We start from the raw sequence: 14,622 nt of genomic DNA, 5'->3' as shown, positions 1-14,622 counted from the left end.
AAAAGGAGTCTGTATGCTTCCTGCCTGTGACTCGTGCTCAAGGAGGTCATGGTCTCAGATATAGAGGTGTAGTTGCAACCATAAGGCTGTGGAGTTCTAGCTTTTGCAGAGTACACCTGTGCCTAAAGACATGTTCCCACAAGGACGAGTCTGATGCGAACAGGTCTGTCTCGTGTGGGCATGGAGTAGTTACTTGGGCCAGCACACCTGGCAGCACATCTACCCACTGCATCACTTACACACATGCACACTCACTGTATACACATGTAAACACTTGAATGCACATGTAAGTGCACACACACACACACACACACAAAGGATGAGCAAGCAGTCCTACCCTCCTCACTCATCCATCACAGCCAGATTCATTTGTGTCTGTCTTCTGTGGTGCTGAATTAACCAACTTTCCCTAAATCATAGATGAGCATTTGGCTACAGTCAGGAAGCTGCCATTCCCTACTGCAACAATAACCCAGAATCCCCAGTGTCTGGTCTAAGAGCCCATTAAGAATGAGCAGTGGAGTCTGCACAAAGACAAGTTTCAATCCCCAATAGGGGTGGGGAGAGGGGAGAGAGGGAAGGAGGGGTGCTAAACTGTTGCCATCCTAAAGGCCCAGGATTTATAGCCAGTTCCCTAGCAGGCCTGGGTGGGAACTTGGAGCAGGTGAAGAAAACCACAGGTAGTTAATAATACATGTGGGGACACTGAGTGGGCTCCCGGGGCACATTTATCTAACAGCCATGTTCAGTCTTGGGTTTTCACCACTATATAGAGACAAGGGAAGGGGTTGGCTGGGGTCCAAAAGGACAGACCCCACATGGAGGGTCAGGGTCATAGAGAACACAGATACCAAGTCACATGGTCATATACGGGATGCACAAATTACCACTGTGGTAATGCCTGCTTCTCACAGGCAGTGGTTCAGATGTGGCAGAAGCCTTGGGGAGACCCTTCCAGAGCTGTTGATATTCCAAGTCAGGATAGGGGTCCTCTCCTCCCCCACAAAGGCACCATCATACTTGGAGGGGTTCCACTGCCTCCTGAGTCCACCCAACTGTTACAAGACAGTAAAGCTGTGACTGCCTTGAGAACCCACTGGCCCACAGGAGAACATTTTGCTGGAGGTATAGCCAACTCAGCTCAGCCTGTGCCCGCCTGAGCTGGGAAGAAACTCATTAAACCTTCCTAATGACAAATGCTCCAGCAGGCAGCTGGCAAAGAGCGATTGCTGGAGAAAGCAGCCAGATGGGAACTCAGGTGACTTCATGAGACTCAGGCCTGTGGGGAGGGAGGGCTCCCTTGGGGTCCAGGCTTAATATTGCTTTGGTCTCCAAGCCTTGCTGGTTGCAGCCACCCCCACTAACCAGGTTAGCCCCATCACTGGTAGGTTAGACAGAAATCTTATTGAATTCTGAGCCCTCACGCCAAGCTAGGCTCAGGGGCAGTCTTAGGAGACACGGGCCCCCTAGCCAAGGTGGGGGAGCCGGTTCCTTCTTCTCCCAGCTGCCACTCAAGGCAACATCCATTCTCCAGCTCCCTCTACCAGGATCCCTGTTCTTCTGGGAACTGACAAAGCCCCCATTTACTGCAGTCGAAGGGGCCTCTGTTGCCATGGAAACAGCATCTGGAGGGTGCTAGGTCTGGTGGCTGAACCCAGGAATAACCAGCCAGCAGTGGGTGGCAGATGCTGGATGCAATATGTTCTCACCAGTAAGCAATCTCTGTGTGTGCTGGGGATGGGGTGTGCCAAGGCAGGTGGTTCCCCCAGGATCTCTCCAGATCTACCAGATGGAAATGGGGTGTGCAAGGGTGGTCTGTGTGTCCTTGAACAGTCTCCAGGGAAGCGGGCATAACTAGGTCTGGACTGGTGGGGCCCAGAGGCATCTTGCTGCCCTGGAAGTCTATCTAGTGGAAAAAATTCTTGCCATCACCCCCAGGCCCTGGAAAAGGTGGCTTCTTAGGACTGGAAAACAGTTTGGACACCTGGGCTTGGGGCATGGTGAACGACAGTTCCCTTCCCGAGACAGGGCCTCACACCTCACCGCAAAGGTAACGAGATACAAGACCAACAACCAGTGGTTCCAGATTTAATGGAGGGTGCATGGGCGCTGCATCACACCCCGAGGCTGAGGTGCTGCATCGCCAGGTGTGGAGCGTCTGCTTTTTGCAACTGAACAGAGGAACAGAGCATAAAACTAACAAGAAACAAGGCCCTCCTGCCTGCCTCTGAGACTTGGGTGTCAGGTCACCTCTGACCCCGTGAGCCTGGGGGCTTCCATACCCCTATTGCCCTTCTGAAGTTAATTCCTTCAGAAGAAGCCTGGCTAGGACAGCCCCAAATAGGGTCAAACAGGAAGTAGGAAGCTCAGAGTTACTATCTCAGAGCCCCCTCTCCCAGCCATTTTAGGAACAATAAATACTGTGTGACAGTAGCAGGAAGGGGCGTCCATGGGCTACTTGGCAGCCCGAGCAGGCTGGCCAGGCGCCTGCCCTCATTCTGTGCGCAGGATGATATGGATGCCTGAATCTGTGAACACTGGCCCACTCATCTCCCCTGTCCGTAGAGCAAACGATGCATCCTCAAACGGTTTCTGCATCTGACCTGTGAGAAATAGCAGAGGCAGTGGGGGTCAGGCACGGGCTGCATGACAGATGGGGCTCCTGCCTGCGCCTAGTCTCAAGCACATTCATCACAGGGTTTATGGCCCTGTCACTGCGCAGTGCTGAGCTGTGGCTCTGGGAAGCCCAAGGACAGCATGAGGGATGGCAGGCAGAGCTGTGCTGTGCTCTTAGACATACTGCATGATGAACTCTCCTGGCTTCCAGCTCAACATCACCTGCCCTGCAGATAGCTTGGGCTGACAGCAGAGGGCCTCACCAGGCTCCCTCTCCCAGGCAAGTGCCCAACACCTCACACTCCCAGCCCATGCAAAGGAGATGAAGGAGAGAAGGGAGGAGGGAGAGATTCTGATTCCCTCTGCCATAGGCAGACAAGTCTGAGCTCTGGGCTGCCTATCTGGACCTGATCTTGCCCATTTTCCACACCTGCCAAAGGGGAAAACAGGATTCTGGGTGACAGGAGAACAGGAGTTCTCAGGGACTCTGTCCTATAGCTCTGCCAGTAGATGCCAATGACAGAACAGAGTCACCTTGATGGGCCTATGAAGGGACAATGATCTTGGAGAGAAGATACCAGGGAGAAGGTTTTACATTCCTTTTGCAGCACAAGAAACACAGGCCAGGAAATCTGAAGGCTGTGCTGCCACCTGGTGGACCATGAAGGCACAGAGTAGGGTCTCCCTTCGTGGGCTCAACCACCCCCAACATCATAGGAAGGGACTGGGTGTGGTTCTTGCCCACCTCTGCTGAAGGCACCAAGGTCTCCCCTGGCTTTGGCAGAGCTGCAGTCGCTGAACTGTGAGGCCAGAGATTCAAAATCTTCTTCTCCTGACTTAATCTTCTGGATGTAGCCTGCAGGAGCACAAGGGGAGAGCCCCATGTAAGACACAGGGGCCAGCCAGGAGACAGGGAGAGCAAGCTACTCCCTCCTAGGAGCTGGGCCAGTGCATATAAAGATAGCTACTTCCCTCCAGTAACAATTCCCGCCCCACCATGTCCAAGCAACCAATCCTGGGTCCTTATCATGTGCACCCATGAAGACAGTCTTCCCACATGCACGTCATGTCCCCAGGGTACAAACCTGTCAGTCATCCCCATGCACCTGTGGTCATACTATGACCTTATAGGTGGGCTAGTCACCCATAGATGCACAAGAATATAAGCACCCACACACACTCAGTGACATCTTTTCAGCCCTGGACAAAAACAGAGATGGAACCTCACAGCGAATGACTGGGTGGGCAGTCTTGGGGCAGTCGGTCTCAAGGCTCTGGAGACCGCAGGTGGCTAGAGTATGCAGCCAAGCTCTGCACAGAAGCTGGTGGCATCTTCAGCTGTGAGCATCAGGAGTCTCTACCCATGCAACATGGGAGGCACAGCAGAGTGTTCTAGGACATTTCGAAGAGACCCTGAGGTGAGGCTGTAAGGGCAGTGTGTGAGAGTCCGCACAACTGTTCCACAGGCAAGCCACACAACAGGCGCCACAATTGGCAGAGCTCAGGAAGCATTAAAGCCTCTCCACTAGGCTGTGACTCTCCTGCAGGGTCAGGAGGTCAGGACTACAGAGAGGAAGGTGAATGGTGACTGAAGCAGTCTCAAAATAACAACAAAGTCACATGTCATAAAGGCTGCCAGAGTTCCATCTCTCGAGTCCACAATGGTGGAAAGAAGAACCAACTCCTCTAAGTTGTCTTCTAACCTTCAAACATACTTGCCAACCATCAAAACAAAATACAAACAATGTGTAAAGGACTGAGGCTCAGGGCAGTGTGACCACTGCACCATGTCTGTATGACTCATGTCTCAGGAGCAGGGCGCACATGCATGCGGGTGCATGGGAGATTATGTTAAGCACAGACACTTGCTAGGTGGGGAACTGCCAGGCACCTCAGTCCAGGCAGTGCCTGAGGTGGACCAAAAAGCCTGTGACACACAAGATCTTCTGCCCCCTACTCCTGCCCAACCTGCAGCCATCACACAGACAGATGCCCAGGGTAGCCACTCTGACCTGAGCAGCCCCCAAAGCTTTCCCAGCTGGCCTGGCAGAGACTCCCCAGGGAACCCTGGGCTCTCCTTGAATCCCTATCCTTCCTGCCTCAGCTTCTGGAGTGCTGGGGTCATGGGCACGCACTGTCACAACAGGCTCCACAATGAGCTCTTGGCATGTCAGGGTGGCCTGACACAGCTGCTCCTAGAAAGCCATCCACCCATTCTTCCTGCCTGATCTTCAAAAGGTTTCTGAATACCTGTGAGCAGCCCAGTGTGCACATCACTGAAGGTCCCAATGGTGCCTATCTGACAGCTACTACTGCTACAACCATTATCTTGAAGTCTAAAAACCCAACCACTTCCCAAGGGCTCTGGGCCTCAGGCTTCTGTAGGGTCAATGCCTGGCACACAGGGCAGGCAGTATGACTGAGAGCCCAGGTGGCACCCCTATCCGAATGCATTGCAAGGCAGCTAACTTTGGTGCTTGGTCTGTACACTGCCAGGGTACACCTGACTATCGGGCTCTCCAATTCCCCTCTGTTCTGCCTATCCTTGCTGCTTTGGTCAGAACTGGCTGTCACCACAAAGCACTGCCTAGAGTCTGTCAGAGGCACAAAGGCCATGTGGTTGACCTGCATATCATGGTGACATCTATCTGGAAGACATGATATTAAGAGTCCCCTTGTACAGAATGAATCGTATCAGTGACTCTCACCTGTTAAAGTCCTGTTTCTACTCTCCCTGGATGCCTGGCTGTATTCCCAGGCCCACCTTCACAGCACTGGACTCCCTATGTTCTTCTGTGGAGAACAAAGGATATACCCCAAATCTGCCCACCTAGATGTAGCCATGGCCAGATATGATAGGGTTTCTTCTTTATTTAATTTTTTTTTTTATTCTATGTACATTGGGTGCTTTGCCTCCATGTATCTCTATGTGAGAGTGTCAGATCTTTGGAATTATAGACAGTTGATAGACCATCATATGGGTGCTGGGAATTGAACCCAGTCCTCTGGAAGAGTAGTCAGCTGAGTTATCGCTCCAGCTGTCCCCTCCCCCCAGCTATAGTTTCTTACTCATTGTCAAGTTACAGCTATTTAATAATGAAAGCACTGGGCTGGATGGTACATGCCTATGAATCCTGGCACTCAGGACACTGAGGCAATCTGGGCTACATAATGAGATACTGTCACAAAAAAAGAAATTTAGCCAGGTTCCCTTGTTTACCAATGCTCCCCACCCCTGTACTTGTACCTGTACACTAGACAGGAGTTCCTAGAGGCTAAGGAATTCATGAATAAGTGAAGTAATAACTAGCCATGAGGAAGGAGATAGGGACCTATCACTATTCTAGAGACACTGCCATCTCTTGCTTTTTGTCACCTGGACCTCTGTACTCAAGAGCTGAGGCCAGACTTCTTGGGCTTCCTCCAGGACAAATCCCAGCCTCACTGGGAGGCAGGACGGAACAGCACCCCAGCCAGGACTCTGGGGGAGAATTTTCCCTCTGGGAGCAGCCTCTCCAGAGCTCCAACACTGGAACAGGGCCCTCTACTTGCTTTGGGATTGTGGTGGTTTGAATATGAAAAGCCCCATAGGCTCATATATTTAAATGCCTAGTCACCAAGGAGTGAAAAGTTTTGAAAGGATCAGAAGGATTAGGAAGTGTGGCCTTGTTGGAGAAAATGTATTGCCAGGGGTGGACTCTGAGGTTTGAAAAGTCCACACCAGGCCCAGTCTTCTCTCTCTCTCTCTCTCTCTCTCTCTCTCTCTCTCTCTCTCTCTCTCTCTCTCTCTCTCTCTCTCTCTCTCTCTCTCTCCTCTCCCCCCTCTCCTCTTTCTGAGCCACCATGCTCCCTGCTATGATGATAATGGACTAACCTCTGAAATGGTAAGCAAGCCCCCAATTAAATGCTTGCTTTTATAAGAGCTGCTTTGGTCATGGTGTCTCTTCACAGCAACAGAACAGTGACTTAAAAAAGGGCATTCAGAGCCCCCTAGACAGCAAGTCTAACAGATGAATATCCATCTCTGTAGACATGTGTGGGCTCAGTAGTCTAAGGCTCAGAAGAGAGTCAGGCCATGCTCTAATTCCAGTTGCTGAATCTGATTCTATTCTGTGGTTCCCCAGCCTTATGAATATTCAATGGCCAAAAGGAGGTTTGATTCTGCTTCTGGGCGCCTCATAAAATGACTGCTCTATGAATTGGGGTATTGGGGAGCCAGGGAGATGGTTTAGTGGGTACAGGTGTTTGTGCCATCTCTGACTATTTGAGCTCCACCCTCAGGACCCCCAATTCCTGCAGGTTTTCCTCTAACCTCAACACATCTGCAGTGGAATGCTTGCATACATACAAATAAATAAGTGTAAAAGAAAAAAAATAATGGGTTAATGGGAGTTCTTACTTCAGAGGGTTATTCTGAGAGATGAATGTGTGACTGTCATAGTCAAGGCTGATGCAGAACAAGTCTTTGACAGACATAAATGCTCATTGCTCTGTTATAGGCTGCATGATAATGTCCCAATATTCACAATGAAGAAGTCCTGGTTCCTGATAATACTATCCTTGGAGATAAGGAGTTTACAAGGGTGAACCCTGAAATGATAAGCACCTGTTCATAAAAAGAGACACTGTTAGGCTAAGGTTTTAGCTCAGCTGGCAGAGAGCTCACCTTCCTGCACCAGGCCCCAGGTTCAATTTCCAAACTAGGAATGGTGGCACAAACCTATAATCCTAGTACTTTGAAGCTAGAGGTGGACAGGTCAGAAGTTCAAGGTCAGCCTTGGCTACATGGGAAGTTTAAAAGTCAGTCTGGGCTGTATAAGCTCTATCAGTAAAGGGGTGGAGTGGGGGGAGCAAACATAAAGTAGCCAAGATCACCAAAGGACACAACAGAAGCAGCTGTCTGCAAGACAGGAAAAGCAATCTCACCAGGAACCTGACGAGGAAGGTGAGAAGGCAGAGGTCTGTGGTGGCTAGTGAGAGTCAATCTCGGGGAAAGGCATGAGGCATGCACTTTTCTAGAACCTTGGAAAAGAAACTTCTGTCACCTAAGCTACCTAGCACACACACACACACACACACACACACACACACACACACACACACTGAAGAGATAGCTTAGAGGTTAAGAGCACTGGCTGATCTTACAAAAATCTTGGGTTCAGTTTCCAACCACATGGTAGCTCACAAACCTACTTCCAATTTTAGGGAATGCAATGCCTTTTTCTAGCCTCCTGTGACACCAGGCCATACTAGGTACACATACGTACAAGCAGGCAAAAGACACATACATATATTTCTCAAAAAATAGGTAGTTTCAAAAACCAAAACAAAACAAAGAATGATTCAACAACAAAGTCTGCCAACCTTGCTGTAAATTACAAAGGAAAAGTGGCCAGCCTCTGCCTGTGGGACAAAACTATCACTCTGCAGAGCCAGTGCTGAAGCTCGCCAGACCTACCCACAGCCGCCCTGGCCCCTCCCTAATGACCCAAACTGCCTCCTATCACTGCACTGCAATGGCCCTTGGGGGTAGGTATAAGTTAACACTCACTCATTTTACAGAAGAGAAAACTGAGTCTTGAGTGAGGCTGAGTCTCCCAGAACACAGAGCTTAATAGACACAGCCACTATGCTGGCTTTCTAGACCTGGTCACTCCAAATGGCAAGTAGAAAGAAAAGAGAGAGGGGCCAATGTGGGCCAAGTTCATCCCAAGTATAGGTACTTCTTTTCAAGGACTTCAAGTAGCCTAGGCTGGCCTTGAACTCAATATGTCGGATCCAGAACTCAAAATAAATAAATAAATAAATATAGATAAATAAATAAATAAATAAAATTGCAGGGCTGGAGAGATGGCTTAGAGGTTAAGAGCACTGGTTGCTCTTCCAGAGGTCCTGAGTTCAATTCTCAACAACTACATGGTGGCTCACAACCATCTACAGTAAGATCTGGTGCCGCCTTCTGGCCTGCAGACATATATACAGGCAGAACTCTATACATAATAAATAAATCTTTTTTTTAAAAGTGTTCTCTCTCTCTCCCTCCCTCCCTCCCCCCCCCCCTCTTATGTATACAACATCCCTTCCATGTATGACTGCAGGCCAGAAGAGGGCATCAGACCTCATTATAGATGGCTGTGAGCCACCATGTGGTTACTGGGAATTGAACTCAGGACCTCTGGAAGAGCAACCAGTACTCTTAACCTCTGAGCCATCTCTCCAGCCCTAAATAAATCTTTTTTAAAATTGTATTTATTTCTGCACACTGACAGTGTTTTCACTGAGGCCAGAGGACAGCTTGAGGGAGGTGGTTCTCTTCTTCAACTGTGTGGGTCCCAGGAACTGAATTCAGGCCCTCAGGTTTACTGGCAAGTGTCTTTCCATCACCAAGCTTGAATTTCTGATCCTTTGTCTATCTCTATGCTGAGATTACAGATGCTGGGTTCACAGGGTACTAGACACTGAAGCCAGGGCTTCCTGCAAGCCAGATAGCATGCTAACAACTGAGCTACAACCCCAGTACAATGCAGGCACTTCTCTAGAAGTGCCAGCTGAGTGGATTGAGTGGAAGGTTTGGTGGCCCCTCTACAAGGCCCCCATGATGAGTAGTACTTATTGTCAGCTTGGCAGGAACTGGAATAACCTGGAAGATGGGCTGCTGGGAATCCTGGGGGATTAGCATGATCATGCTAACTAATATGAGGGACCCATCTTACTTGTTGGCAGGACCACCCCTGGGTAGGGGATCCCAACCTAAGACAGAGGAGCAAACTGAACACTAGCACAGGCACATGGCTCTTTGTTCCTGACACCATGATGGCACCCACTCTTGCCACTATGACTTTCTTGTGAACTGTGACCTGGAACTGTGATGTGAGTCCAAACAAACCTTTCTCCCTTAAACTGTGTATTATTTTCTTTTTAAACTTAAACAAGTTTACATTTATTTATTGGGATGGTGGTGGGGGAAGGGAGTACACATGCCATGGTGGGCTGAGGAGGTGAGAGAACAGCTCTGAGGAGCAGGTTCTCTCCTTCCATCACGGTATTGCAGGAACGGAATGCAGGTCCTCGGGTTTAGCAGCGAGTGCCTTTGTCGGCTGCACCCTCTTGCTGGCCTTGTCAGGGTTATTTTGTCACAGGATCAGAAGAATGAACTGAGACACCCCTCCCCCCCAAGCCCCCATCTCCCCCACTCACCATTGATCAGCTCCAGGGCCTCCTCCTTGCTCCTGGTGATCTTTTCCTGCCGCCAGGATGAGGGCCTCCGAGATTGGCTGTGCTTCACCAGCAAGTGTGAGCAGCGCACCCTGGCAGGCTCTCCCTGGCCATTCTTGCTACTGCCTCCAACACTGCTGCCGCCGCCGCTGGGCCGCTCCCACTGGCTGGCATTCGTGATGTGATTGAAGTAGTATACCCGACCTGGGGAAGAGCAGCACCTAGTTCAGCTGAGGCTGGGTTGAGAAGGACTCCATCCTGAAAGCCAGGATGAGGACTGGCTTGGGAGGTATTTTCTTTAGCAGACCCATTTCCTGTTCCACCCTGTGCTATAGGCACAGGAGGATACTGTCCTCACCAGGACCTGTTTCAGACAAGACTGTATTAATGCTCTAGGTGGAGACAGACAGGCACTAAACCAGGAAATCAGAAAAAAATAAAACAAAACAAAAACAAAAGAAACAAAACAACAACAATAAAAAAACCACAGCTGCCAGTTTTGCATGATGGCTCAGCAGGTAAAGGAGCTCGCCAGAGTCTGACCACCTGAGTTTGAGCTTCAGGAACTTGCTTAGTAGAAGGAGAACCCATCCACCTTAAGATGCCCTCTGACCTCCACATGTGCACATGCCATCCTACAAAATACATGAAATCAAAGTTCAAGAGCATCCTCAGCTATAGAGTTTGAGAGCAACCTCTACAGGGGATCTAATTTCAAAAATACACAAGCAAACAAAATACTGTGGGCCCGGGGCTCCAGCTCAGATACAGTGCTTGCCTGGCATTTGTGAGGTTCTAGTTTCAAGTTCCAGTATCACACATTCACCAAAAAGGTAAGAACATGACTGTTTCTATCCATCAACTCACTGCAAACAAAACTCAGGCATCACCTCCTCTATCTTGCTCACAGCAGCAACCACTATGCCTTGTGCATAAACAAGAGGTAGATACTCCCAAAGCTCTATTCTTTTTGGGGGAGGGTTTCAAGAAAGGGATTCTCTGTGTAGCTCTAGCTGTCCCAGAACTCACTCTGTACACCAGACTGGCCTTGAACCCAGAGACCTACCTGCCTCTGTCTTCTGCATGCTGGGATTAAAGTCGTTCACCACCATTGCCCAGCCCAAAACTTTATTCTTCTTTTCTTTTCTTTTTCCCCAAAGCTTTATTCTTAATTCCTACCCTGGTAGCCTAAATTGGAGAGCAAGGAAGCAGCATTACTAGGGGGCCTGATGTCATCTAAGAGACATCTAAGTGACAGTGAGGAGCAAAAAGTAGAGGACAAATCAAAAACTTAAGGAAAAAGTCTGGTTTGGTAGGGCACACCTATAAACCTAGCAGTAGGGAGACTGAGGCAGGAGGATGAATATCTGCTGTTGAAGTCAGTCAGGGTAAATCTGCAAGACTGTCTCAAAAAAACTGGAGGAGCTGGGCAGTGGTGTAGCTCACCTTTAATCCCAGCACTCCAGGAGGCAGATTTCAAGGCCAGCCTGGTCTATAGAGCAAGTTCCAGAACAGGCTCCAAAGTTACAGAGAAACCCTGTCTCGAAAAACCAAAACAAGAACAAAACACAACAAAAATCTGAAGAAAACCCTGTCTCAAAAAACCACACACACACGCACACACGCACACACACACACACACACACACAAATAAAAGTGAAGGAGAGTTGGTTGTGGTTGTATTTGCTGAAGGAGGCGGAGACAGGAGGATCACAAGCTTGAGACTAGCCTGGGTTATACATTTTTAGCCAGGCGGTGGCGGCACACGCTTTCAATCCCAGACAGAGGCAGGTGGATTTGAGTTTTTTTTAAAAAATATTTATTTATTTATTTATTATGTATACAATATTCTGTCTGTGTGTATACCTGCAGGCTAGAAGAGGGCACCAGACCCCATTACAGATGATTGTGAGCCACCATGTGGTTTGCTGGGAATTGAACTTAGGACCTTTGGAAGAGCAGGCAGTGCTCTTAACCTCTGAGCCATCTCTCCAGCCCCTGGATTTGAGTTTAAGACCAGCCTGGACTATAGAGTAAGTTCCAGGACAGCCAGGGCTACACAGAAACCTCGCTTCTCAAAAAACCGGGGCTGGGGGTGGGGATAGTGAAGGGGAAAAGAGGAAGAGAAGGGAGGGTTCTGGCAGGAGCTTGAAGGAAGGACCAAGATTCTGGGTCACTCCAAGGGCTTAGAATCTTTCTGGGTTAAAGAGCTGACCTAGCACCAAGAAGGGCTGGGTAGCTGGGCAGTGGTGGCACACGCCTTTAATACTAGCACTTGGGAGGCAGGCGGATCGCTGTGACTTCGAGGTCAACCTGGTTTACAAGTTCCAGTATAGGCTCCAAAACTACAGAAAAACCCTGTCTCGAAAAACCAAAAAAAAAAAAAAAAAAAAAAAAGCTGGGTGGTAGTGGCACACGCCTTTAATCCCAGCACTCGGGAGGCAGAGGCAGGCGGATCTTTGTGAGTTCGAGGCCAGCCTGGTCTACAAGAGCTAGTTCCAGGACAGGCTCTAAAAAAGCTGCAGAGAAACCCTGTCTCGAAAAACCAACCCCCCCCCCAAAAAAAAGTCTCACTATGGGGGCTGGAGAAATGGCTCAAGAGATTCTTAAGAGCATAAACTGCTTTTCTAGGAGACAGGGGTTGGATTTCCAGCACACACATGGAGGCTCATTATTGTCTGTAATTCTGGTCTGAGGGCATCTAGCATCCTCTTCAGGCTTCTGTGGGTACTTCATGCACATGGTGACATGGTGATACAAGTACAAGCATAGTAACACATTTAAAAAAAAGTCTACGTAGTCCGGGGTTAACTATGAACTGGACACCCTCCCGCTTCTGCCTCTTAGGTGTTGGAAATACAGCTATGTGCTACCACACCCACCTAGAAGTGTGTTTATGCTAGAGGTTACAACCTCAGGCCAGGAATGAACAGCCTGGACAGGAACATGGACTGCAGGGCTAAATCCAACTAAAACCTTAGTAATTGGCCATCTCCCTGAACCTCAGCTTTCTCATCTGAAAAACTGGGGCAAGAGAATAAGGACATCAGAGCTAGGCATGGTGTCACACGAGTGTAGCCCAGTGCTTGAGAGGGTGAAGTAGAAGAATCTTGAGTTGGAAGCTAACTTGGGGCTACACAGGGAGAGACTTTATCTTAGTGTTTGTTGGTAATCCCAGCACTCAGAGCTGAGGAAGACCAGAGGGTCAAGGTCATCCTAGAGTAGGCAGCAAGTTCAGGACTAGTCTGAGCGCTCTCTCTCTCTCTCTCTCTCTCACTCACACACACACACACACACACACACACACACACAGAGAGAGAGAGAGAGAGAGAGAGAGAGAGAGAGAGAGGAGGGAGGAAGGGGGAGGGGGTGGCAAATTAAAAAAAAAAAAAAAGTGGTTCATGGGTAAATGTGCTTTTAGTCAAGTGTGAAGATGTGAGTTTGAGCTCTGATACTCTCATGGTAGAGAGACCCCTGCAAGTTATTGTCTGATCGCCACATGCACATACACTAAATATACTACTACTAATATTACTAAAAAAAGATTTTTTTATCAGTAAGTAAACTGGGCAAAGCGGTGCATGTCTGTAATCCCAGGACTTGGGGGGCTGAAGCAGGAGGATGGAGAAACCTGCCCATGTGAGATTCAGCCTTTTCACCTCCAACCCCCTACTAAAAAAGGAGAAAGTAAAGGCTCTAAAGCTGCAGAGAAACCCTGTCTCGAAAAACCAAAAAAAAAAAAAAAAAAAAAAAAAAGAAAGTAAGAACACTAAACCTAGTCGTGTTAATTCAGAGAGAGCTAACGTATTCAGTGTCCAGCACCCTGATGTTCAGTAAGAATTATGAGTGAGCTCCGTAGGCAGCAGCGACCCTGGCTCTACCGGAGATGCCGGCCGCTCCTCTGGGCGTTGCCGCTGACACCGGCAAGGGGACTCTGAGGACAGAAACTCGCTGCATTCTAGGGCATTCGCAGTCCCTGAACTGCATCATCTGATGAGTTCTTTCCGGGTCCTGGCCTCAGTTTCCCCACTAGGAAAATGAGAGTAATTCCTTCCTTGAAAGATGGGCACGACAGAGAGAGGAGAGGGAGAGAATGAGCTAGGAAAAGGAGAGGAAGGGAGAGGGAGGGGTGAACGGGACAGAGGAGGGAGTGAGGTGAGGGATAGGGGAGAAAGGAACCACACCGACGTGCAGACTTGTGAAAGAAGTTGAACTCTTTCAAAGCTCTTGGCACCATGCCTGGCCCACAGGTCAACCGGCCTGTTTATAAGACGTCGCTGTCACAGAATCCCGCGCTGGAGATGACCGGGCACGTGCCACAGAAGCTGCCCGAGAACCCAGATCTGGGCGGCCCACGCCCACTGTACCGGGTCGGGGTCTCTTCCTCCCAATGGAGCCCCGAGGTGCAGCCTCGTCTCTTAGCGGCGTCCGGGCCCAGTAGTGAGCGAGGGTCCGGGCGTGCCCGTACCCCCCACCTCCTGCCTCAGTTTCTGGCTCTCCAGGCCCGTTACGCCGCGGAGGAGTCCAGCCCTCCACGCCCGAGGCAGGGCGGCGATGCGGCCCGCCTGTCCCCGTGAACTCGAGCCCAACTTCTGCAATCTCGCGAGGCCCCGGCCCGGCCCCTGGCCGACCCGCAAGAGGTACCTGAGCTGCGACTCATGCGCTTCTCCCAGCCCGGCGGCAGCTTCTCCTCGTCCGCCATCTTCCCTCCTGCCGCAGCGCCCGCTCCGCCTCCGCGGCTCTGACCCCGCGCCAACCTGCGCCGCTGCTGATTGGCTGGTCCAGTAGAGA

The 14,622-nt window shown here is 49.9% G+C and overlaps 1 protein-coding gene across 1 annotated transcript; it reads right to left on the bottom strand.

The window, feature by feature from the left end:
* Positions 1-2,072: 2,072 nt before the first annotated feature.
* On the bottom strand, positions 2,073-14,604 carry Pin1 (peptidylprolyl cis/trans isomerase, NIMA-interacting 1). Its single transcript, XM_038323153.1, has 4 exons — positions 14,476-14,604; positions 9,814-10,035; positions 3,362-3,472; positions 2,073-2,603 (listed from the first exon to the last, which is right to left on the bottom strand). The coding sequence occupies exons 1-4, from the start codon at positions 14,531-14,533 to the stop codon at positions 2,494-2,496; spliced, it is 501 nt and encodes a 166-aa protein (XP_038179081.1). The 5' UTR covers positions 14,534-14,604; the 3' UTR covers positions 2,073-2,493.
* Positions 14,605-14,622: the final 18 nt, after the last annotated feature.

Source organism: Arvicola amphibius, chromosome 3, assembly GCF_903992535.2.
Source record: "Arvicola amphibius chromosome 3, mArvAmp1.2, whole genome shotgun sequence".
NCBI lineage: Eukaryota > Metazoa > Chordata > Mammalia > Rodentia > Cricetidae > Arvicola > Arvicola amphibius.
Note: the sequence above shows the minus strand (reverse complement) of the source record. Positions and strands in the feature narration are given on the sequence as shown.